Genomic DNA, 26,180 nt, shown 5'->3' with positions numbered 1-26,180 from the left:
CAGTAACATACCAGGATATTCCAAATGTTTACATGCTTCACTGGAATGTCACTTTCTTCAAAAGCATTTGTTAAATAAAAATTTAACAACATTTCCCACACCTATTACAATGGGCAATTGACATTAATTTGTTTTATATTTTATAAAGATATCATTGTGTTATGATGTTTACTGTATTGCTTTGATGTGTTTATACTCTTGAATGTGGCTTATGGAAGGTGTCCAATTAAAAGTAAATGCAGGTTTAACCTGCAAAACAGAAGCCAGTAAAGAGGAACCTGTTCTACCCCTCAGCATTAGAATACTGGAGGAAAAATATTTTGTGGAAGTAGATCTCACTGTACTCAGCTCAATATTGGAGACCTCGGATCTACATAAGGGAAATGAGAATGACAGGTTCAATACAAAGCAACCTGGTAATAGCCTCTCCACCAGCACAGAACCAGGAATGCTTTAATGCACAGGTTTACCCAGGCTGAAGCCCAGGGGCCACAACTAACCTTGTTAAACCTTGTTAAACATAGAGTTGCTGTCCATCCTGTGTTTTACGAAATTATTGCTATATAGAAAAATGAAATGCTGAACCAAATTTTGAACCAATACAGGATATGATTTGTCCTACGTTTTCACGTCCGGAGGCCATCCCCCAAGAATTTTATTGTTGGGTACCCCCAGTCAACAAATTTGTTATTCAACCACCCCTGGCTACATCCTTATCTTTGTACCACAACATCATCTCAGAAAACGACAGAGGTCACTTTGCAACTCAAATAACCTTGACCTCTGCACAGAGCTATGTACAGCCAATGAGGTCATCTACTGTATATTTGGTGTATTGGATATACTGGTTTGTTTGCCCAACACGCTAGTGATTTTGCGAAGGAATCAGATTTCATATGTAGTATGTGACTATATTCTTAGTGTCAAGTATAATGGATTGCGTAATAGTTATTGGCTGAACAAGACAGGGAAAAAAATCTCCAGGGCTAGAAGGCAGGATTGCTGTTTTGAATGAGGTGGAGAGAGAAAAAAAATCAATAAATCATGAAGGGATGAAGAAAATATCAGGCTGAGAACTATTAAAAAGGCTCGGCCCAAGGTTGCCTTAGCAACCTATTGAAGGGGGGCAAAGAAGAGTGAGGGCCGAGTAAATGTCTCCACTGCATAAAGAGGTTGATTTATTACATCCCACACATGGTCCCTCAACATTTTAAACAATATTGGATGATGAAATACCTACAAGACATAAGTCATATATTAATACATACATGTGCCTCTGGAGCAAACGCTAACATAATTTACTCAGCATCCTTAGCAGATTTGGGATATTTACCACTTAAGATGGAAATGAGCTGCTCCTTTTACCTTGGAGGTGTGGCTGGAAAATAAATCGTTCACTTTGGGAAATTATACAACCCCTCCCCTAAACTCCAGGGTTCCACAGAATGGGGGTTGAGAACTACTGACCTACAGGTTGGCTGATCAATTAAAAATATTTGAATTTTTGTCTGAAGGTGTTAGGAAACTGATTAAAGTCATTTGAACTTTACAAAAACTTGAGGATAAACACGTTGTTTATCCTCACGAACACAACACTGTGATAAATGCATTTTTTTCTAAGAACAATACTATGGATGAATAAATCCATAATGATCAAAGAAAATTAAAGTAAAATGGTGAACTTATTCATCAATGGGATCTGAAGCAATAAGAGATGCAAATACCCCTAAGTCCCCAAGGATAAAGTTTGCACATCCTGCCACACCAAAGTACCAAATTTGACCTTCTTCTACATACCCATGTATCTACAGAGGTGTGAAGCGACAGGCTCATGATTAGCAATGTATTCTTATATATTGGGCCTGAATGAGGCTGTGACTCAGTGAATCCGTACTGATCGTTTGCTTTGCATCTCATCACCCCATTCTGACAGTATCTCTATGCACTGATGGGTCTCTCTGAGTGACCTGACTGATGAAGCTATGCTTGAACACATATTTATTGCATCAGTCAAGGGTTTATTTAACATTTAAATGTTTCTGACCTTTCATTGAAATACTCTCTCCTTTCAAACTATACTGAGCCAAAATAATGAAGTATCAGTGCTTTGCTTGGAGTTGTTGGATTAAGCTAAATGAATCCCTCTTGTGTCTTTTTCAGAATTATGGGCTAGAAACGGAAAACCTGCGAACATTGTCTCACAAGTTGAATGCTTTTGCCAAGAACCTACAGAACTTTATCACAGGTCGGCGTCGGGGTGGACACTACGATGGCAGAGCTTCAAGGCGCCTACCCAATGACTTTCTCACTTCTGTGGTGGACCTTATTGGCGCTGCTAAGAATCTGCTTGCCTGGCTGGATAGGTGAGGGCTAATTAGTATTAGTGGGCTCACCCAATGGTTGCTTGAACCTCAAATTTCTCAATTTTTTTTAAATTTTTTTTGCTGCTGTAATGTTTAAATCTATTATTTAAATTATCCTTATTTTTACTCTCTCAGATCCCCATTTGTCACTGTGACAGAGTACTCTCTCCTGAAAAACCACATTGTCCAGTTGTGCCTGGAGTTAACTACTATAGTACAACAGGTAAGACGCTCTACTGCAGAAGAATACTTCATAAAATATTATTTGAAGCTGTATTTATAATGCATTATAGATACATTCATAATGCATTATAATTCTGGTATAAAAATAATAAGCCATTATAGCACCTTCTATTGACAGTCATAAGGCATTATAATACTTCATAAGCTCCAGTGAAGCTCTCAACTATAATGTACTACAGATACCTTCATAATGTATTATAGTGGTTAGTATAAGAATTAAGGATGCTTTATACTGCATTATGATGGTATCTATAGTGCATTATAGATAAAACCTTCATAGAGCATTCAAAAGGCACAATAAACATGGCTATAATGTGTTACTCCTTTTTATATATTTTTTATAGCCGTGCTTATAATGCTTTATGAATATATTATAATGAGTTTTGAATCTTTTCATATATTCTTACAGACATGCATAGAAAGTGTTACAGAATACTTCTCACAAGTTCTTATTAGCCTTAAATGAATATTTTATTCATAGGACTGAAACAATATCAACCATACACACTGGGATAAATGTCAAGTTTTTATACAAGCCCTTCTGTGGGATGCATGAATTATCCTGTTTCCAGCATCTCTGGGAAAAGATGTGGAAAGTGGTTACTGATGCAGTTACACACCTCTACTCTGCATGTGACTGTGCCCAGATTTTTACAGCCCCATTGAGAAACAAGTAGGCCTTATGTCTAATCTAGGGATAGCCGAGTCTTCAGTACAATGTCAGGCTGCATGCAAAAATGATGAAAAACAAGGTATGAAGAAAACAAAACATGAAAAACAGAATATGTTGCCTGCTGTTTTTAATTATTCGTCTTTCAGTTAAAACCCCAGTAAATCCACTGGCAAGGAAATGTTTATATTTTATACGTACGCTTAACAAGTCTGAAGTCAGATGCTTAAAAAACACAATTGTTTAATTGTGTTGAAGTCGTTGGTTTTTATATTATATAATAATACCTGAATTACTAATCTTAGTATATGTTCGACTTTGTACATACGTACGAAACCGATGGCTTTCTTTTTAATAATCAGGTATTATTTACTGACAGTGTTGCCTCCACAATGACGTTAGTAGTGAAGAAGCAGCTGTGAAGTGCATGCCTGACACGTTTCGTGTAATTTCTCAAAGTGCCACCACTTTCTGAAAACTGCAGTCTTGCAAATGCCCTTGCCAGCTGCTTGGTGTCACAGCATGCGCCAGGATGACTGCTGGCAGCCTGTCCTGTGGTCCGTTCTCGAGAGCTACTCCACAGAATATGTCCCTATTTTACACCACCAGTAGGAGGGAGGTACTGGTTGTGTTAGTAGCATTTGCAATTCTTAAATCAACAAAGAATACAGTACAGTTATATTGAGATATATTTTATATAACATTTATTACTCTAACTCTTGGGATCACAGCTTGTAACTGTCAGGATTAAGTGTTTAGTCAAGTCACCTTGTAATACATAGCCGCCTACAGCTGATGTCATGACGCGTCTCTCCGCTGTCTCTGTTCTCTTGTAGGACAGCACTGTGTATGAGATGGAAAACAAGATCCTTCATGTGGTGAGTTCTTACTCCATCCTTTTTCTTTATACACTCTGATTTACGAGAATTATTTATTAATGTTTTTATGCCTAGTCTGAAGAGCAGCAGAATCCATAGATGAGAGTTTAAGTTATATTAAGGCTTACAAGCCATACAACTGCTGAAATAGATCATTTCTTTCCATTGGGACATATTTTCAAAGGTGTACAAATCATTTTGTGGGACGGCATTATTTGGATGGTTTATGTTTAATATATGCCTTAAACATACTTTTTTTTAAGTTTTCAGATTGTAAATACCAAGAATTGAACATTTTCATTGGAAAAAAAATGAACAATGCTGTTGTTATCTGAGTTTATTTTTTGAGATACAAATTTTTACATATCTGAGCTCAGTGAACTTGTTGTTACGAGTATATTAGTAAGGGGTATAGCAATATTTTTATGCTCAAATTGTCCCAGGACAAAATCTCTTGATTGCAAACTGCACACATTTGTACAGCGACCATTATGCTATAACTTGTATAGCATGTATTAAATACAAAATCTATGTCTACCTGTCACTACCAGCAATGGTGGTATGGTGGGTTGGGGGGAGTTACACTGGTTACAGTGAGGTGGGATATGTTATCTGTCTTATTCAAGCCATAAATGTTTTTCATTTCAGCGTATATTTAGCATTTAAACATTTCTGCATGAATTGTGCTTGAAACGTGGTCTGTGATTGTGTAATAAGGTTAAGGGTATAAATTTTCAAATAATTTTAAAGTAACATAATTATCTTGTATGATAGAACTTACCATAGCTATATAAAGCTTATATTATATTTTCCATGTCTCTGCACCCACAGTGTAAAACATTATCCCGAGTCTGTGAGCACATCATCTCCCTGTCCTCTGACTCCTTGGTCTCGCAGTCGGCCCACCTAGAGATTGTCTACCTTAGTAACACTATGCCCACTGAAGGCCTGGTACGTGAACATTATAAACCAATTAACATATTACAGACAAAGTAAACAGAATTGCAGTGTACTTAAGAAATGTTAGCATTAAATTATTAGTGTTAAATTTTTATTTTGCACGATTCTAGTTTATCATGACAAGTACGGTGCTTAAATATTTAAACTGCTCTTTTATCTCCTCCTCCCTCTGTCCACGCAGGGGATGTATATAAAGTCTACTTACGATGGACTTCATGTAATCACTGGGACCACTGAGAATGTATGTGATCTCCTGTCCCCACACAATCACACACTAACACAGGACCTTTTCTCAGTCTTTGGCTATTAATGGTTGATCTTTGGAGGTCACTACCTTTAACCTTACCAGATTCTAAATTCATTTTGTAATTTTCACTTTAAATTAAATTATTTGACTACTAGTATTACTTTGTTATTATAATGTGTTTTCCTGCAGTGGTTAGCACTGTTGCCTCACATCTCTGGGACCCAGGTTCGAGTCTCGCCTGGGTTACATGTATGTGTAGTTTGCATGTTCTCCCCATGTCATCGTGGGGTTTGCTCCAGGTACTCCGGTTTCCCCCCACAGTCCAAAAACATGCTGAGGCTGATTGGAGTTACTATATTGCCCGTAGGAGTGCATGTGTGAGTGAATGGTGTGTGAGTGTGCCTTGCAATGGGTTTGCCCATTGCATTCCTCGTGCCCATTGCTTCCGAGATAGGCTCTGGACCCCCCGCGACCCAGTAGGATAAGCGGTTTGGAAAATGGATGGATGGATGGATGGATGGATGGATGGATGGATGTGTTTTCCAGATAATTTGTCTGAACAAATTGATATTGAAAAAAAAATCTGACTTCTTGTTCTTTCAAACAAGATGGCAGTAGTTTCAATGCATTTCCTAGTAGAGCTCATCCAAAACTCAACCAGTGCATTGTATGACATGTGTCCCCCCCCCTACTCCCCCAGCATCGTACTAAGAGTGTCTTCAGTGAGGTTTATCCTCACAGCTGCTCTTCCTTATAGAAGTGAAAAGCGTATTATGTGACCGGCACTTCACATGTACAAGTGCACCGTTTGAAATGGGATTATTAAAATGGAAGTCTTTCTTAATTTAACAGCTGAAGTTTCTGTGATTCACCCAGTTAAATCATTCAAAGCTTGTCTAATATTTTAGAAACATCATCTCGAGTTTATTTAGCCAGCTTGGGTTTCTAAATAATTCATTCAAGAGTTAGAATCAATACACAGTGGTTGTAGAAGTTTAAATAGATTAGTGTAATTGTTGGGTCCTAGCATCCCAGCAGTTAGAATACAAATAACAATGTTATTTTCAGTACATTATAGTTGTCCAACCATATAATTGCTGTGTTAACATGAATTGTCAACAATAGTCATAATTTTCCTTAAGTGATTTTTGTCATTTGTTTTTCTTATGGAAACACTTGTTGCTATGACACCATGGTAACCATGGAGACTGATCTCCAGTAACCAAGGAAAGGGAAAAGAGGTGTAAATGGTTTTATGTCTGAAGAATATTTTTGCCTGCAATATGGTCAGATGCTTTATCTAGGCAGCTATTTATTGCCAAAGCTAGCAATTTTATGTTAGAATTTTTTTTTAATATCTTGTTTGTTTGGTACAACAACAGTGGCCCAACCCTCAGGCTATAAGAGCATGTCATCCACTACATTACTCTCTATGTTACGTAAAACACTGAAAGGAAATTCTGTGGTTAAATGGTAACTAAGCAAACATGCCTGTTTCTAGAAATATGCAAATTAGTTAACCCAAGATTTCATAATTATTGTTCTTCAGCATAACTGAATTTTTTATGGATGAAAGAAATAATAGGAAACAAAGTTGTATAGTTTTCTCCATTATCCGCTTACTTTTGTCTCATTGTTAGTAACAAAACTTTCGGAGTGTTCATGCCTTGATTTAGTACCCAATTAGTGCCGAAAATTGGGATCCATTAATGAGTGGCTGTATAGTTAATAGTCGGTGACAACTGGGAAATTGCAGAGGAGGACATGGAGGGCTGTGTGTTTGCAGATGGCAGCAGTGGCCCCCGTTTCTTTTAATTAACGAGCTTTCAAAGCACAGTATGTGTTTGTTTGGAGAATGAGGGGTCTCTTTTAATTCTGCTGAGGGTCCATGATCATTAGGCTTAGTAAGACAACAGGCATATCATTTGTGATTAGAAAGTTGTGTAAATAAGATGAGTTTCAACTGTATCATTAACCTAGAAATTAGTTTTTTGTGATTTTTTGCATATACAATATACTCATATAAAATATACCCTTTAGCATGATTTACGGTTGAATTTTGAAAGGTATGAGAAGTAGTAATACAAAGGGATGACTTGGGAAATCACTATGTGTTGTGCAAACTTTAAATGATTCTATTGAGTATTGAAATGTGATGAGCGCAGCATATGACAAGAACACACAGAACTGAATATGAAGTTAGAGGGATTTCCTCAGAAAATAATCTTTAGCTAGTGGGATATATCCTGTAACCAGCAACCTCTTAGATACAGTCTGTAGTTCAGCATTTGCTTCCAAACTTGTAAATCTCTAATGAACTATACTGGCTAAGAATCCTCTCTTCTTATGTAGTCTCCTGCTGACCAGTGCAAGAAGATTCATGCTGGGGATGAAGTTATTCAGGTCAACTATCAAACTGTGGTAAGTCCAGTCCTTTTGTTCCTTTTCCACATCTCATAAACAGGCCTGCTGGGATAAGCACACTAGATGTCTAATCAATGCAAACAATAAGTCCGCAAATACTATTGTTGGTAGTATTGTGAAGTTACAAAGGATTAGAATGTTTCTTTTCTTCAGACATAACATGCCAACCAAAAGCCAGAGAGTACTGAAATATTAAAACAATAAAATACCACAGGAACATTTTTTTCAGAGGATTACTAGTTATTTTTGAAAAATTCTTTCAAGTGAGCATATGTTACTGTGTCTTGTTTCCTCTTTTGTCCCATTTCCTCCTGATAGTGACATTTGCATGAAAGTTACTTCTGTCTGGATTATGTCTGAGGTCAGAAATGGGGTTTTTAAATGACGCCAAGAAGAGTGGATCAATTCTATTGCTTTTTGTAAAAGATTCCTTAGACCAAATTTTATGAAATTGGTGGGTAAAATATTCTCCAGAAGTATTGCTTACAAACAGAAAAGAAATGTATTGTGTATAATATTCTGGTTATAGGGTTATAGAGCTGGATGACAGGTAGCACCGGAGGGGCGCATGTCCCACCATGCCCTATGTGCAACTGTAAATAGCCCTTGTTGTGTTGTTGTTAATGCTAATTGTTGTATTTCCCTATTGTCGTGCGTGTGTTTGCATGTGTTATGTGTGTGCCCTGTCTGATCCTCGCGTGCATTTAGCTTGTGTAAATCTCCCACCGTGTGTGCATCTTGCAGTTCAGGGTCTGACAACCCAGTGTTTCCCATCTGTGTTTCTGGAGCTCGTTGGGGGTCTGTTGTAGTCCTTTTAAGGACTGCTAATAAAGGATGTGCTTTCTCCATGTCTCTCTTGGCCTCAGCACACCCGATGGCACGATACGTTCAACAAGTAGTCTTTCAGTCTGAGATAGAAGACTCTGGTTTATGTACAAATGTGGTCCATATGTGGTTTTTGTGTCATTATTTCTTCAGGTTGGCTGGCAGCTGAAAAATCTAGTTAATGCTTTGCAAGAAGACCCCAATGGTGTGATCCTCACTCTGAAGAAAAGGCCACAGAATACCTTGCCTTCTGCTCCAGGCCTGCTTAAGAACGTACGCTGGAAGCCCTTAGGCCTCCAGGTAAACCTCACTTCTTCACTCATAGGATCCCCGTTCCTCTTTTACCCAACTTGTTGTTCAGATGGAAAGATAAGGGGTACCCTGACCCTTGGGAAGTGTCCTCACAACCAAAATATTTGGTTAAAATGCATTTAATTTAAATGTTACTTAAATTTCTACCAAATCTGCATGCTAGATGAGTGATGTGACTGTATTTGTATTGAAAGACGTAAAAGTTATTTTAATAGACATCCATTTTCCACAGACAATGGCGGAAGAGAAAGTTTGACATTGGGGGGGACACGACTTAATAATTTAAATACAAATATTTATTTGTTGCTGGGGATGAATAAATATTCTGGGGGCAATCACCCCTCATCCCCCAGCCCCTATACTCCCTTTCCTCAGATTCAAAACACAGCTCTGATCCTTAGTCTTCTTGGGCTGTTATAATATTCCAGAGGTCAAATTTTCAACCAAAGTGTTAAACAATTTTTATCAATCATTTTGTAATTTCATAAAATCTTGCGGTATGAGACTGAGCAGACAGATGGAAATGCATTTGGACCATCATCTTTAGCCAGAAGCAAGGGTCTTGAAATATGTTTTAGCTATTTCCACCGTCTTAATGTGCCTCTGAATAGAATTATTAGTGCTGCTGCATTCTTTGCACTGAAAATGGTTTTAGAGCGTCACGGATTTGCCCTGCATTTGGTGGTATGGTAGCTGAGTGGGTAGCATTATGACTAGAGCTGTGGTTTGATTCCCCAGCACATGGATGTTCACGTGGGTTTTCTCCAGGAATTTCAGTTTCCTGCCGTATTCCAAAAAGCTAGGTGCAGTGTTTCGAAATTACCCATAGTGTACAATTGTGTTAACAGTTATCTTTTATGTGTCTTCTATGTACTTCTTTGGATGAATTATCCCCTTAATGTTTTGTGTATGTGGGTTTTTGAACAGTACTGTGCAAAAGTCTTAGGCAGTCAAAAGAAATGTTTAAAGCTATTTGTCTAGGTAGTAAGTGCACATTTGCTCAGAACAAAAAACACAATTTATCACATGCAAATTAATAGTAACACAATAAACACTGTAAGAAGCCAAAATATCGCTAACGAACTAAATTGCTAACATCTAAGATTTGGTCCTGGAACCTGCAGGATTCTATGCTAGGGTTCCCCCCCTCCCCCCCAACATCCACACACCCACCCACCATTTATGACATCATGTGACGGAGGGGGAGAAAAACAGGCGTTATCAAGAGCAGAGGTGGCTTCATTTTATGTTGGAAATGAGTTGGTGGTGAAAGACCAGGTGTGTGTCCTTTCTGCTCTGTGAAGGTGATGTGTCAGTCCCATTCCAGTACAAGCCATATTGTTAGGCATATGCTGATGTAGACACTTTGACTATTAACAGATATATCTTTTGTCTAATATCGCCAATAAGTTAATCTCTGAGCCACTTATTTAGCAGGGTGTGTGTGTGTTTGTGTGTGTGGAGTTTCTGGCAGTGAAACTTGCCACATTTGCAGGCTTGGAATTACGGAATAAAATCACATGTTTATGAACTGCAAATATGTCAGGAGACCTCTTTGAGTATTGATAAAGTATAAATATCAGCCTGCAAAAGCGAAATAATAACCAACAGGCCTATATTATCCATCTCACTCGGATTATTTCTTCTGTTTTCATGAAGACAACATGAAATTCAAAATAATAAAGAGAGGGAAGCATATTGCTCAGGAATTGTGAGTGAAAACTGTGATCTCCGCTCTGTGAAATCAGAATCGTGCAGCCCTAGTATTCCTCTTTTTTATGTTTCTGTTGCAGATATAAAAAGGCAAAAAAAAAAACCTTAACAAAACGTTTGCTGAATTATAACCAGTTTGAATGCCAAGGGTGCACACACTGTGTACAACAGCAGGTGCCCATACTGATATCCTTCTACATCTAACACGCAATTTGTTTTCCCTATAGCTCATCCCTACTAGTCCCCCAAGTAACCCCAACACCCCAAATAACACCATGGATGTGCTTTCAAAGACGGATAATTACAACATGCGTGACGTCTTCATCATGTCTCCTGTGTCTGGAAGTTATGGATCCAGGTAATGTATTTCATCCATTGTTCTCAAACAAATAGAGCCTTTGCCATCATAACATTATAAACATAATCAAACAATAGGTATTATTAAGCACACAGTGCTCCAGCTTTTAAATCAGAGGACTATAATGCAACTTTTGATCTTACAATGAATCGCAGTATCTGAATATTAATAGGTTTTATAACTCGGAAGAAGCTTTTAGCTTCACAGTTGTAATATGAGTGGGTTTCGAGGCAGTAATTTACAGAAAGCAAAACTCAGCTTAATTTTTTTCTATTAATGAGTTTACTGGAGAGTCCTTTTGATCTTCAAGGAATCTCAAATAATACCGCTACCACTAACGCTACTACTAATAATAGACATATCAGCTTGCTTGTTATACATTATCCATGTTGTAAAGAGATACTGGCAGTTCTGTTTGTCAGCACGTTAGCTCACTGTGTACCAGCAATACAACTTTACTTTTAATAGGCATGAGATGGATGACGCTCCCTGTGATGATATCAACGAGTACAACATAGCAAGACTTGGCAGAAAGGGCTCAGAGTCACCCAACTACTACCTTGACCATGAAAATGAAAAGTACTTCCCACTGGTGGAGGATGAAGAGGTGGCGCTGGGGCCAGAGTATGACAGGGGATATTCGTCATGGCTTCCTCGGCGTGAGAGATCCCCTTCTCACGGTAAGACTCCCGATAACACTTCGCTTAAAGCAGTCATCATAATGCATTACAGATACCTTCATAATGCATTATAATATATTCATTATTTATAAATATTTATAAAAAGACATAACATAATATTACCATGTTTATTATGCATTATGAATGATTTATGAAGCTACTGTCAATAATACTGTATTGGTACCTTCATAATGCATTATAATGCAGTAGTATAAGCCTTTGCAGAGTTTGCAGAGGTTCTATAAATCGTCTTGCTTTTGCTTTTCATTGAGAGTGGAGAGTCTGAAGGGAAAAGAACTGATACCTGCGGGGCCATAACAATGTCACAATGTTTACTAATCCTCTTAGACACATGAAATTGCAACTTCTGAGGTTTCTCTGGCCTGGTTCCTGGTGGCAAGATAATTCTGGGAAAGCGCATTTTAATACTACTTTTGCAGGCTGGTAGCTGTACAATTTATCTGAGCTATTAATTTCCCTGTTAACTGCTTTGCCTATCTGCTGCAAAGGCCTCTCCAGTGGTGGTTGAAATTCCCTGCCTCTCTCCCCTTTTTTTGCTTTCCCTTCACCCTGCACTTATCGCATTTTCACAAGCCTTTTGTGCTGAGATCTGACTCCTTTAACACATCCTTTCCACGGATGACCTGATCGACACTATCCCCGGACCTCTTTCTAGGTGACCATGGGCCCGGTTCTGTGCTGATGGAGTTCAACTGGATGGGAGGAGCCAGGGATCCAGATCTATACAAGAGGAGCAGCAGAGGTGGATACAGCCCTCAGCTACCTGCTGTACACAGACAGGGCTCTCAGTACATGTGACAGCGAGCCACAATGCATATTATGAGCATGTTTTACTCCATGTGCATCTTGCTGCATGTTTATTGCCACATAATATTAGCCTTAACTACCATATGACCTTTTGATTCAGGGATGGATGTAATTTTATCCAATTTGACTGGCAATTGATAAGACCACATGAGTCAATACAGCATCCCTGTGGAATGCTCTTGACACCTTGATAATGTCATGCCTGATAATTTTAGTTTTTCCTGATAGCAGCACATGTTAATTGATGATGATTAATTGTCAGGGTTACATCTCTGTGTCTGTAGTCTGTCAGCAAGACATATATTATTAAGAATAACATAATAAAAAGCGTACTTTATATCTGAAGATATAAAACACAGTCGCATCTTAGCGGGAGTGAAAATAAATGTTTCCCTGCTGTTTATTTGCTAAATTGGCATAATGTCCTCCATGCATTATCATTCCTTCACTGGAGATAAAGAGGGCTGATGGGACTCTGTATTAGTAGTTGGTAATCTTTGTATAATGCTGATATAATTTACCTCTTTGTCATGGATAAGAGAAATTGGTCTCACAACAAACAATGGGTCCCTTAAATTTACCGATTTGAGGGGTTGATGATAACGGGAATTTATTGAGGGCACATTGTACATTTACATATTTAACTTGCAGATTTATAGAATAGAATAGAATAGAATAGAATAGAATAGAATAGAATAGAATAGAAATACTTTCTTGATCCCCGAGGGGAAAGCAAACTTAGGTGTCATGTTTATCTCACAGAATTGAGCTCAGTCCTGGTCCCTCACTAACACATATGGTGTTTGACAGGTCGTCCTAGACAAGTTATGGATGAAAATAAATGCTAAATCAATTGTCTTTTAGAAGTTAGAAGCATTTTCTGAAAAAATATAATAATAATATTAATAATAAAAATAATAATTATTATTAAACATACATGGAGTCAGTACATGTAAAACTGAAAAAGGTTTCTTGGATATTGTAAGAGATTGGAAGCAGCCATGGGGTTCATGCTGAATCCATGCTGATCTAAATTTGCTGCAGGCCGTTAATCCTTCTCCCCTTCTTGTCTATTTCTGCCCCAGCCAACCTGAAGTGCACAGCATCACAAGCCAAAGAGAAAAATACATCAGAAATGCTAATGAACACAATCATGAAAACACAACATAAAACCTTCCATTTTCATACTTAATTATTAATTTTTAATTAAACAGTTTGATTTTTGTTTGTTAGCAGGACATGGGAGTACAATGAAAAGACTGAAAATGAAAAGACGATGGAGTAGCTAATTTTTTATAACTTAAAAACTTATCTTTTTAGCACATTAGCCTTGATATAGCATTTTGAATAATAATAGTAACACTACTTTGCTTTTCCATTGTGTTTCGACTCTCCCCACGCCAACAAAGCCAAATTAAAAATAACTCGGCTATTTTTATGCTCGCTTTTCTGAGCATTTCCTCTGAGTGGAAATTATGGCTTTACTTTTGCTCTGACGTAATACTTCAGACAATGCCTTACAAACAAACCCGCCACATCACAGGCACACACCCACAGGGGAAAAGAACATGACAATTTTAGCCTAATCTTACAAATAGCAACACAATTTTCCAAGTCAGACTGTCCAGCCCAATTTAACGAGAAATCTTTGCGTAAAAATTCAGCACAAGTGTAATATTCCTAGAAAATATCACACATGTAGCAAAATGTTCTATGGAATCTGTACAATGTTACGTTTTTGGGGTGTATAATATATTAAAAATCTTATGGTGTGAAATTATATCACTATATTCCCTAATTAGTTTAGGTGTAGAAAGGTTGTACAAATGTGGCAACAGTAACCAGAACTGAAACTCAGCCATGTTTCCTGTGAGGGTGAAGTGAGAACAGTGAACATGTAGTACAGAGTATCAAGTTGTTAAAATTATTTTGTGATCCTGTATTATACCTTTTGCTGCAATATTTTTTGTGGTATACTTTGAGGGGTAACATAGCAGATCTGTAATGCTGCTGTCTTGCTTCAGTAAAAAAAAAGACTAATTAATTTCCATATTATATTATGCAGGAGGCAGGATCACAGTGGAATGTGCAATGTACGCTCTCTTCTAGTGCTATAGCAAGCAAATTGTACTGAGCCAGGCTAGGGTGGGTCATCTAAATGAACTGAGAAAAGGGCTATTAGTGGAAAGCTGGGGGATCTCGGGATGGGGGAGGGTCCTGCATTTGATCAGTTTTTTCTTATCTTTATATTATTATAAATGTATTTAATTTTCATAGTCAATCATAGATGTATTATACAGTCGAAATTGGAGTTCTGCAAGAAAGCATAGGCATATAGCCTCAGTGATCAAGGGTGAATACCCATGGAGGCTGTGGTGAGATTTTATTTAAGAAAAAAAAGTGAAGAGCATCAGAGAACACCAGAATTGCTAGAATATACTTTTCATCATGTCAACCAGATATGCTGCAGATGCTGTCGGATGCTGGTTAGTGAAAACAGTTAATGAAGCGTGGCACAGGAAGGAGCGGACGATCGGGGCAGGACACGATCGCTTAAAGCCTAAACTAAATCCGGTGACGTTGCTTGCTATATTATCGTGACTTATGAACTTCCTTGGGAGGTGAGTGATCTTCAGGTTTTGTACTGGCTTGTGTGGAAGTGTGACAGCAACCTGTTTTGTTACCCCTGTTCTTTACAGATCCTAATAACTCCCTTCCACACTACTGGAGTGACAGCAAGATCCTAATGATTCAGGACGATTTGGACATGGGGCGGGACTGCAGGTGGGACAGTGGGCAGCACTCGCGTAGGAAGACCAAGAGCACCAGCAGCAGCCATTACCATATCAGCCCCTCCCTGCTGCCTGCTAATAATGTAAGAGACTCATTTTGTTTTGTGAGTCTTTCCATGTGGGTTTTCCGCTGTGTTTTAGAAACGGAATGCTGAGGTGGACATTTGCATGCATGTGGTAATTAGTTCTCTGCAGCTATTCTTACCTTTTCAAAACATATTGCTTCACGAGAATAAATTACCTTACCACGGTACATTTACCGTGTTATTTTTTCAACCATGAAAAATTGTTTTAAAATAATTCAGTAACATAAAATGAATAATTCTCTTCTGGATTGTCTTAAGACGACAATTAATTGTTTTTATACTTTGGTTATTTTGTGTTTGACAGACCACATGTTTCATGATTATTTAAACATCGGGGTGCAGGAACATATAGTACGTGCAGTTACTTGACCAAAAACTTTTTCCTATGATACACACAACTTTTAATTATTTGGTATGGATGCTGCTTTTGCAGAACATTTGCTCCTTGCACAAGGATGTGTTATCAGATATCATTGATCAGACAATTGAGTTTTGTTTGCATTGTTTTTAGGGCTGCATGATATCAAATTGGGATATGACATCGCGATATGTGAAATATCTGCGTGTAATATTGTGATATTTATAAAAAAGAGATTAAATTACCTGAGGTAAATCATAGCCAAAATAAACTTATTATCTACCAATAGAGTGTATTGAATGAGTTGGTGATGTTTTCACGAGTTGTGTTGACAGATACAAAGCAGATACATTGTGCAGCTTCAGCGGTTCGTCGGCTCGAGGAACAGTAGAGTTTTATTATTACTGTATAATAATATTTATTATTATGTACTGCACAGTGGTTAGCACTGTTGCCTCACACCTCTGGGACCCGGGTTCGAGTCTCCGCCTGGGTCACATGTGTGTGGAGTTTGCATGTTCTCCCCATGTCGTCGTGGGGTTTCCTCCGGGTACTCCGGTTTCCCCCCACAGTCCAAAAACATACTGAGGCTAATTGGACTTGCTAAATTGCCCATAGGAATGCGTGTGCGAGTGAATGGTGTGTGAGTGTGCCCTGCGATGGGCTGGCCCCCCATCCTGGGTTGTTCCCTGCCCCGTGCCCATTGCTTCCGGGATAGGCTCCGGACCACCCGCGACCCAGTAGGATAAGCGGTTTGGACAATGGATGGATGGATTATGTACTGCATTATTCATTTTCCGATCTACTGTACCTACAAATGAGACTTAGAGACAGACGTATGGAACTGATCTCATTCGTAATCTGGGGGCCGCCTGTACTGTGCAACCATGAGGCTGAAATGCTGATATGTCGCATTGCCCTGATTGTTCTTCCTGTAAACATCCTTCATCACAAAGAGCACATTACCTGTGTTCTAATGTACAGGTAGTTCTAATGCCAGCCCTACATACATGCACATTTACTAACACAGTCATGCTTTGACAGCAGTCCCATGTGAATTTCCTGACATTATATTCACTATGGTAACTTATATTTCATAGTATATCATTAATTCAGCTTTGTTCACAATAATTATTGTGGAAAAAGTGCCCATGCATTTAGTAAAGTACTTTTTAATTGTAGTTTTTTTCAGAAGGATCTTAATCCGTAAGATGAGTTAATGTCAGTGTGCTGTGAGATTCCTCTTTGTGTTTATTTGTTCAGTAATAGCGACGTCATGCTTTTCCTTCAAGGACTCTGAATACAGAAAATTATGCTGGGGCTTGTCAGGAACAAAGGCTTCGTACAATTATAAATGCATAAAAGCAGACAGCCTTGGGGAATCCAGTGACATATTGTATTAGGCCCCTGAATGGTGGTTTGTATAAAGAATAGATGTCATGTCAAGAGCTGTTCCATTTCAGTAATGGACACTTTCAAGAAATAGCCCCTCTCATTCTGTGACATGTCTGGGTTTCTGAATAACAAATCTAGCAGGGGAGGGCCTGGGCCAAGATTTACAAATGAGATCGGTGTCCCGATATCCAAATAAAAAGTGCTTCAAGGTAAGTTTAATTTAAGTTCCCATGTAAGTCACTTGTACCTGATCCCTGGTATATTTGGAATAATTTAATTTATGTGCTGTTACTAGTCCTCTGGAGCGATATCGCAATATCTGTCCCAGGGCTTATTATAAGCTATGAAGTGAAAAATAGTTAGTCATGTGAATGTATATTCCTGTCTCTGTATGTCACAAATCTAATAACGAGCGAGCTGGTGTAAGGAGGCATCTCTGCAGGGTCTCGCTGAAGCCTTGCTAACACCCATCACAGCGACAGGAAACAGCACCTGGCTGAAACCTTTCTTTATCTTCTGCTCCTTTGCAGAGTGCTGGAGACACACAACGAGTTGAAACCGATCGGTGAGTTAACCTAATATATCGCAGACTCTCATTTGACTTACAATGTCGCAATTATGCATAATTTTCCCTTTTTATAGTTGTCTGTTTGAATGATTTATGACCAGCATTATCGTCCTTCTCTCACTGGCATCCAGCAATTTATTTATTAAACTTAAAATAATAACTCCTAACTGTACATTATGCTATACTTAGACACGTGTCAGATTTTTGAAACATATTAATAGCAATAGTAAATTCATGTTTTTCTCTCTGTGTGTGAGAGAGTGGGGAAAAATATGAAATTACTATTACTATTACTATTTAAAACACACGCACACACATTTCTAAAATAATATCTTCTGTGATTTTAATTGCTAGGTACGTTTTATATGACATTAATGTGCATGCTTGTATTTGCAGGGTGATTCCATTAAACAGTCACTGGTTACTTAAAATTGTGTTCCTGCATTTTCAGTTTAATGTATTTTTCCTTTACCTTGTTGGCATATGTCAGACAAACATGTTTCAAGGCATAATATTTGATTGCTTTTAAATATTTAGAGTAATAATTAGAATATTTTGTACATGAGAAGAAAGAAGAGTCTGTGGTTGTATACAGAATACATTTATAATATACTTTGGGCCAAACCATCTCTTCTGCCATTATGTATAGGTGTTTCCTCTGCACATTTTCAGGACATTTACAGGAAGTTGTGGTTGCATACGGCCATTATTTCTTGCCTTTATGAAGAATAGATATTACTCACGTTATGTTGGCTAAAGTCTAGTAGGTAATCGACATATGCACAGAGGCAGACGAACATGATCATAAAATATACTTCAGCATAATAATAAAAGTAAATTTTTGCAACACTTTCCTTAAAATCAACACATAATGTAATAGTGAGACATAACAGGAAGCCAACTTTAAGAGTTACAAAACAGAAAGTAAGTGATAGTTCAGATAAGAAGAGCTGCGGTGATTGTATTGCCTGATTCATATCTGCATTTTCGCAGACAGATCTCAGGTGTTTCGTGTTCCCTTCGTTTTTGTATCTTTTGTAAATTTAAAATTGTAAATTTATTTTTGTAAATCTTGTGTAAATCTGCTGGCACGCTCCAAACGAAATCTTACTGTACTCGTACAATGACAATAAAGCACCTTTATCTTTCTGGTTTTTGTGCCCGTGTCCATATGCAAAGCGTACATGTGTCCCCTTGTTTAATTGACATTACACAGAATACACACAATTTTAAATGAAGACGAGATCACATTTAATAAGGCAGTTAAAATCGAGACGATTTAAAGGATTCTTAACCTTTTTTCTCGCAGATGAATTATATCATTCATTCATTTCCCTTCTGCAGATATGCAAATACAGGAATTGAAAAACAAGGTGGAACATCCATGAAGAAGGTCAGTAAGTCATTGTATGCCTGAAGCGAAGATAAAGTCATTGATAAAAAGGAAGTATAGAGATGTCAGACAAATGTGAATGATACTAATGTACTGTAACACACACACTGAAGAGGTATTTGTCAATACTTTTTTATGCAAGGAATGTTAGATTTTTTTGGTTTGCGAATTTAACGCTCACTCTTTAATTCATTTTTACTTTGTTGTTTATTTAGAACTATGAACTGTTACTATACTTTATGTGGTATCATTCAGCTATGGCTCTCAGGAAGGAGATAAGGAGAAATAATCACTGTGGGATCTTCGGTCTTCATGTTGTTTACGCTGTTTCTCTCACTGCTCTGTACTTCCCCCTTTAGTCATTTCACTATGCCTCCTTACGAACCAAAACTAAAAGGAGAACTAAAGGTAAGAGATACATGTGAATCCTCGAGCACCATTAACTCGGAGCAGAGTATAATGCATTCTCCCTTTACATTAAAAATGAGCAAAAAGACGCAGGTCTTTGAAATAAACACTAGGAAAAAAAGATACTTACGCACAATATTAGATTATTTCCATTTCCAAAAGGCATTATTGGTAGATTTATAATAAAAACACAACAGAGCTGTGATGTGCTTAATGTGATAATACTACAACAGCGTCATTAAAAATTAAGTGGGGTGTGTTTGTTATGCTTTTGTATGGATTGTGGATTAAGAATGACTTCTGTAAAATGTAAATTGAGTTGTAGAAAAACAATTTCTAAAAACAATTGCATGTATTAATTAACATATCTAAGAGACTGAAAGCTAACACAAGCATGAAATCAGTGAAACACAGATAAGGGTTGTCTTTCTAACTAGAGAGGCCTCTGTTCCAACATCTACCTTGATCCGTTTGTCTATCCATCAGGCTCTGTACCCAACATCAGCCGCAGGCGTGTCTCTTGTAAGGACCTGGGCCATGGCGATTGTGAGGGCTGGCTGTGGAAGAAGAAGGATGCCAAGGGCTACTTCAAACAGAAGTGGAAGAAGTACTGGTTCGTTTTGAAGGACTCCTCCCTTTACTGGTACACCAACCAGAATGTAAGCAGCCACACCCAACCATTCATAGATTCATTTTATAATGATAACTTTGTTTAACAAAAGAGCAAAGGGATGGAGTGAATTGCCTCAAATCGGTCTTTGAGTTGTATTACCAGTGCTAGAAGTGGGCCAGGTACTCACTGGTACACAATATCAGCGCCTCAATAGTTTTTTTCTATTTAGAGTACCAACACCTCTGATGATACTGAATAACAGTGGCAATACCGGCACCTGATGCTGAGTAACAAGGGGAGTACCAGCACCTGGTACTGAATAACAAGGGGAGTACTTGCACTTGGTATTGAATAACCAAGAGAGTACTTGCAATTGGTAGTGAATAACAAGGGGACTACTGGTACCTGGTGCTAATAACAAGGGGAATACTGGCACCTGGTACTGAGTAACAAGAGGAGTACTTACACTTGGTATTGAATAACCAAGAGAGTACTTGCAATTGGTAGTGAATAACAAGGGGAGTACTGGTACCTGGCACTGAATAACAAGGGGAGTACTGGCACCTGGTACTGAATAACAAGGGGAGCAGCGGTACCTGGTACTGAATAACAAGGGGAGTACTGGCATGTTCTGCTGAATAACAAGTGGAGTACCTGTACCTGTTTTCCCCCTCTTCAAGCACTGTGTATTAAAGTGCTCTGGGATGGTTTCGGCCCACTGCTGCCTGTCATGATATTTATGTATTTATGTTTTAAATCCTCTCACATTTTTTAATCTCTCAGGGTACAGGTTGTATGCCCTGGAATGTTTAATTCACAGCTTACATATACTCGCTGTTTTTACACTTCTAGCTTAAAATAATGCAAATACCTGTTATACGATCATGCACGTATAGTTTCGATCTAACAGCAAACTTGAAGGTCATCAGTAGTTAACCACCCAATGCCGCTACCCGAACCATCCCTCTCTATTCCAACCTAACAGGACGAGAAAGCAGAGGGATTCATCAGCCTGCCGGAGTTCAGGATAGACAGGGCTGTTGAATGCAGGAAGAAATTGTGAGTATTCTCATTTAAATGTATGTGCAGCCTGCTCTTTGAAACCTGAATTTGCTTTAAATAAAGTTCTATAAAAGCAGCCATCCTTCCTACAGTATAATCTAAGCAGAAGGTTAGAAAAGAAAAGGTTTTATTTAAATAGCTAAAACCCAGTCTCTTTCCTCTTCAGAAAACAGATGACAGGTTGGCAAGTACAGTAGTTTTTTCAGCCATTCAAAAGATGACACAATTTCTTAATATTTACTAATCTTTCCTGCAGATTATTCCTTTACCATATAAATGGGGTGTCTCAATGATGTAACTGATGATGCAAGCCAGCATTGTTTTCCTAAAATAATCCTAAATCATTAAGAACCAAGCATTGTTTTTCTAAAAGAAAAATCTAAATTATTTAGACTTTAGTTTAGTGTGTAAAGTTTATAAATAAAACTGTTTTTATCCTCACAATATTAAAAATGCAGTACGCTCATTTGTCAGTATGTTGTGTTACCACTTTATAGTAACACAAAATAAACTAAAACATTTTACTGTGTGTAAAAGTTGTTTTTTTTATATGAGATTGTAAATATTGTATGGTTAAATAGTACTTTTTTTAACATAACGTGTACATGAAACATAAAAATTATTCATTCGTAATGTCCCAGTGAAAATGCATTAAAATATCAAGTTATTCACGATTATTACACGTGTCTTACCTTTAGCAGAGTCTAGCTAGTAAGTGAAGTTTTGGCAGCAGAACAGTAAATCAAATCAGTTAATCAAAAATACAAAAACTCTGCACGGAAATCTAAGCGCCATGTAGGAATATCCCAACCACTCAAGAAATGAATGTCTGGTCAGAGCTACTAATAAAAATTGACATTAAAGCCGATGAAAAGCATAATTTATTGTGCCTTCCTGATAATTAGCCACAACAAAATAGATTCATTGACAATTTTTTTTTTGTTTTTCTTAGTGCGTTCAAAGCATGTCATCCTAAAATCAAGAGTTTCTTCTTTGCTACTGACCATTTGGATGAAATGAACAGGTGAGTACATCTTTTCGAGCAGTTTCTTATTCTGTCTAGGTTAATCTTTACCTGAATTTATTTAATTCTCAAGTAAGAGCTGCACTTACGAATTACAGTGTTATAGTATACGGCCACTACCCTTATCTCACACATATAATATATATTTTTTTATATAGTTGTAGGTTTAACCCCTACCAAACCGGATCATGTGCATCCATAACCCCAGATTTCGATTAGTTAGAATTAGGATTATAAGTAATAAAAAAAAAAGTGGTAACACTGTAATTTCCATCCATCCATCCATCTTCTTAACCGCTTATCCTACTGGGTCGCGGGGGGTCCGGAGCTTATCCCGGAAGCAATGGGCACGAGGCAGGGAACAACCCAGGATGGGGGGCCAGCCCATCGCAGGGCACACTCACACACCATTCACTCACACATGCACACCTACGGGCAATTTAGTAACTCCAATTAGCCTCAGCATGTCTTTGGACTGTGGGGGGAAACCGGAGCACCCGGAGGAAACCCCACGACGACATGGGGAGAACATGCAAACTCCACACACATGACACTGTAATTTAATATGTTGAATTTGTAAAATGCTTCAGCAATATAACTCCAAAATATGTAGTAAAACTATGAGTTTGAATCTCCCTTGAAATTTGCTGGATGCCCTTCGAAATTCAAGTTTGGCTACAGACCTGGTCCAGACCACCAAAAGTTTGGTTAGGTTTGACAGGCTAGAACAGACAGAGAGTTACATCTGAAAAGAGGGACTGAAGGGGTTTATTACTGAGTCAGAATATATACTAACAGAAACAAAAATACCGCAAGGGTTCAAACAGGAGGCAGGGAAGAACAACCAGGAGGGACCAGCGTGAAGCTAAACAGGAGCACAGAAGGGGCCAGCCCACAATAAACACTAACCACACTAACATCTACAATGATTGACAGGGTAACAGGGCTTGGGCAGACGCATACATTCATAGATAATGAACAGCAGATGAGAAACAGGTGAGAACAATTCACTAGTGAACCACCAGGGTAAGAGCAAGTAGAAACAAGTGGAGAATGGACAGGATGGCCAGCGACATCTGCTGGCCAAGTGGGTAGAAGATATGACTGACGGAGACAGATCCTTATACAGACAGAGATGGAAGCAGATTGATTTATTTACTCTTATCTGTGATCCAGGTCAGATCAACCTTGTCCTTTACCTGAGCAGTAAAGATGTTGCCATTGTTTTAAACAAAATGATGTGAATTAAACATTAAATAATCTTTAATGTCATAAAATCAGTTTGTATGGGAGATTGACACTTCTCTTTTCTTGTTAAGATGGATGAACCGGCTTGGACTAGCAGCTATTGGGTATACACCTGATGATGCGATGCTGCGCCCCGATGAAGGTATGATTAAATACATAAATATTTATCCCATTATTTCCGGGGTCTTTGCATCAATTCGTTAAACCTTTGAAATTATTAGTGTACTCAGGGGCATGGACACCCTTACAGATTCAGGGGGCCCCACACTTTGCAAGTGCCTTTTGAATATGTAAAATCATAAAATTATATGATGCAAGGGGGGTGGGGGCCCCGCGGTGACATTCTGTCAGGGGGTCCAGAATGTTTAGCTACTCCCTGGATTGTACTGTTCACGTCTATTATTTATACTGATCAGCTCAATCCTACTCTAAATTATTACATATACTGCTTTGCTTCTTAGATTACTGGAGTGAAAGTGACCAGGATGATAATGATGGCTATATGACTCTCAAACAAGACAGCTCATCTTCACTGGGTGACACATACCATCGCATTCATTCTGTGAGTATGTCGACACTCCTACAGGCTAACGAGCATACAACCCTTCACTGCAAGAGTTTCATATCTGTAACAGAATTGTGCTCCGATGAGCAGCGTTTGACTGGCACTCTGACAGGATAATTGAATGCCACACTCATTTTCTAGCTATAAAATATGAGGATAAAATATATTTATCTAGTTTGTTGCATTCCTTTGTACCGGCAAACAAACGCAGCACTTGCTGATTACCCTTACTGCATGATACATGATACGATTACATTGTTAAAAGCCAACATACCATCTCAATCCCAACAGGTGAACTCGTCAAGCCCTTTTCCTGATCCTAAGCACGGGCGCCATTTTTCCAGTGACTCCACATACTCCCAATTATCAGCAGAGGACTCTCAGCAAAATGCGTTCGGCAGCGCCAGTTCCTCCAGCTGCCACTCCATGTACTGTGAGCGACGTTCCTGGCAGGATCTAATGGAGACACCCCTTACCAGCTCGGGCATGCATTTCCTGCATACGGGGCCAGCCGAGGGCTATGAGGCAGGCCTCGGCGGCCAGGCCGGGGACCAGCAGCATGGCGTGGCCCCTGACAAGTGGCGCCAGGCTACTCTGCCGGTGCAGTATCGACACAAGTCTGACAGTGAGGGGCACTTTTCCCCAATGGAAAGTGAGGAGCAGGGGCTGCGTGTTCCCTATCAGACCCACAAACAGCGCAGCCAGAGCCTACCACGGAACCATGACCGGCGAGCGCCCAAGAGCTTCCTGCACACAGCCAGGCCTTTCGAGGAGAAGAGCGAGGATGATGAGGTGACCTTTGATGCTTGCATCAGCAGCAACGAGGGTGAGATTCATTATGCGCCTAAGCGATCTGCTGCATTTCCTATGAACGTTCTCCAAAATAACTTTACAAATGGCACTGCTGACAGTCCCCTGTCTGCCTAATATACATTTTTGAAAAATTTTCAGGGTGCATTTCTTGATTTATTCAAATCTTCATTTAGTGGGATGTTTGCATGTAATTAAAAAAAAAAATCTGTCCCAGACATAGAAAGTCAGGTGATTTGATCATTCTTTGGGGCCTTTTGTTTGTAGCATGTCGTTTCCATTCATAAAAATGTAATATTTTCCATAATTTTTCTTCATTGGGTTATTACATGCATTTCCCATATTGTGTGAGTGGTTGTCATTAGTTTCTCGATTTTCCGTGCCCATTTATACCCTTCCTGCTGGCCATCACCTGTCGATCACTTCAGTCAAGATATGCAGTGTCTATGCAGTATATCTGGTACCGAAGGCAAACCTGCCAGGAAAATGCAAGTTTCAAAAGCTTTGGCTGCAAACCATGACTTCAAAGACTGGGTGTTAAGAGCAGATGACAGAAAAGCTAAATGCAAAGTGTGTAAAACTACTACTGAGCTGTGAAATACGGAAGATGGAGCCCCTTTCAGCCATCTGAACAGTAATTGATGGGCTTAAAATGCTGCGGCTGGATTTTGTCTGCTGAGCACAAAGGCCGCCTGTTTTCCCATCATTTATAAGTAATGGAAATTCAGCTTTTTAGTCAGTGAAAGCCAGCAAAACGTCAGGGAATTTGACTTAGACTGTGATCCTTGTATACAGGAAAGGTAATGCAGAGCAGCTTTATATCTTCTGGGCTGGAGCTTTGAAGCCTGCTACCAGCTCTGTGTGATGTGTTTACTTGTCCTTCCCATAGTTGTGCAGCCTTTTCCCTATAGTCCAAAAACATGTGGCTAGGTGAATCAGTCTACTGCAGCGATTCTCAACCCATGGGTCACAACTCAGATTTGGGTCATGGCAAATTCCGAAAGGGTCGTGAGACAGAGTCATAAATGTAAGCATTTTAAAACCAGCAAGCTCCTATGCTGATCCACGATCAGATTTCCCAGCCCAGTCGTAGAATTAACCTGTACGAGTGAGTCTTGGGTCTGCAATTGCTTAGCGCAAAACTACTCAACCAATCCAAGAAACCAAACCATCGATGCTTAATTTAAAATTCACAGGCACATCCAATCAGATTTGTGTGGTAGGCATTGATTGGTGTAAATTGCACTGTGTGCTTGAACATAGCATTAATTTAAACCTATACTTGATATACCTGTAGGGTTACGACTGAGCTGGCATGGTAGAAATTGGGCCATGGTTGAACACCACTTATCTACTG

At 38.8% G+C, this 26,180-nt stretch overlaps 1 protein-coding gene across 1 annotated transcript in view; it reads left to right on the top strand.

The window, feature by feature from the left end:
- The window catches only part of LOC125712928 (connector enhancer of kinase suppressor of ras 2-like), a 43,223-nt gene that overhangs the window by 14,574 nt on the left and 2,469 nt on the right, over window positions 1–26,180 (top strand). The window contains exons 3-22 of the mRNA XM_048983527.1: window positions 2,161–2,363; window positions 2,499–2,586; window positions 4,113–4,154; window positions 4,986–5,105; window positions 5,296–5,355; window positions 7,714–7,782; window positions 8,764–8,910; window positions 10,863–10,993; window positions 11,462–11,673; window positions 12,350–12,436; window positions 15,201–15,376; window positions 17,663–17,697; window positions 19,045–19,093; window positions 19,453–19,501; window positions 19,988–20,160; window positions 21,100–21,173; window positions 22,129–22,200; window positions 23,520–23,590; window positions 23,910–24,010; window positions 24,305–24,839. Coding sequence (XP_048839484.1) covers window positions 2,161–2,363; window positions 2,499–2,586; window positions 4,113–4,154; window positions 4,986–5,105; window positions 5,296–5,355; window positions 7,714–7,782; window positions 8,764–8,910; window positions 10,863–10,993; window positions 11,462–11,673; window positions 12,350–12,436; window positions 15,201–15,376; window positions 17,663–17,697; window positions 19,045–19,093; window positions 19,453–19,501; window positions 19,988–20,160; window positions 21,100–21,173; window positions 22,129–22,200; window positions 23,520–23,590; window positions 23,910–24,010; window positions 24,305–24,839 — 2,494 coding nt within the window. The remainder of the gene's footprint in view (window positions 1–2,160; window positions 2,364–2,498; window positions 2,587–4,112; window positions 4,155–4,985; window positions 5,106–5,295; window positions 5,356–7,713; window positions 7,783–8,763; window positions 8,911–10,862; window positions 10,994–11,461; window positions 11,674–12,349; window positions 12,437–15,200; window positions 15,377–17,662; window positions 17,698–19,044; window positions 19,094–19,452; window positions 19,502–19,987; window positions 20,161–21,099; window positions 21,174–22,128; window positions 22,201–23,519; window positions 23,591–23,909; window positions 24,011–24,304; window positions 24,840–26,180) is intronic.

The sequence above is a fragment of the Brienomyrus brachyistius genome, chromosome 18 (genome assembly GCF_023856365.1).
Source record: "Brienomyrus brachyistius isolate T26 chromosome 18, BBRACH_0.4, whole genome shotgun sequence".
NCBI classification, from domain to species: domain Eukaryota; kingdom Metazoa; phylum Chordata; class Actinopteri; order Osteoglossiformes; family Mormyridae; genus Brienomyrus; species Brienomyrus brachyistius.
Note: the sequence above shows the minus strand (reverse complement) of the source record. Positions and strands in the feature narration are given on the sequence as shown.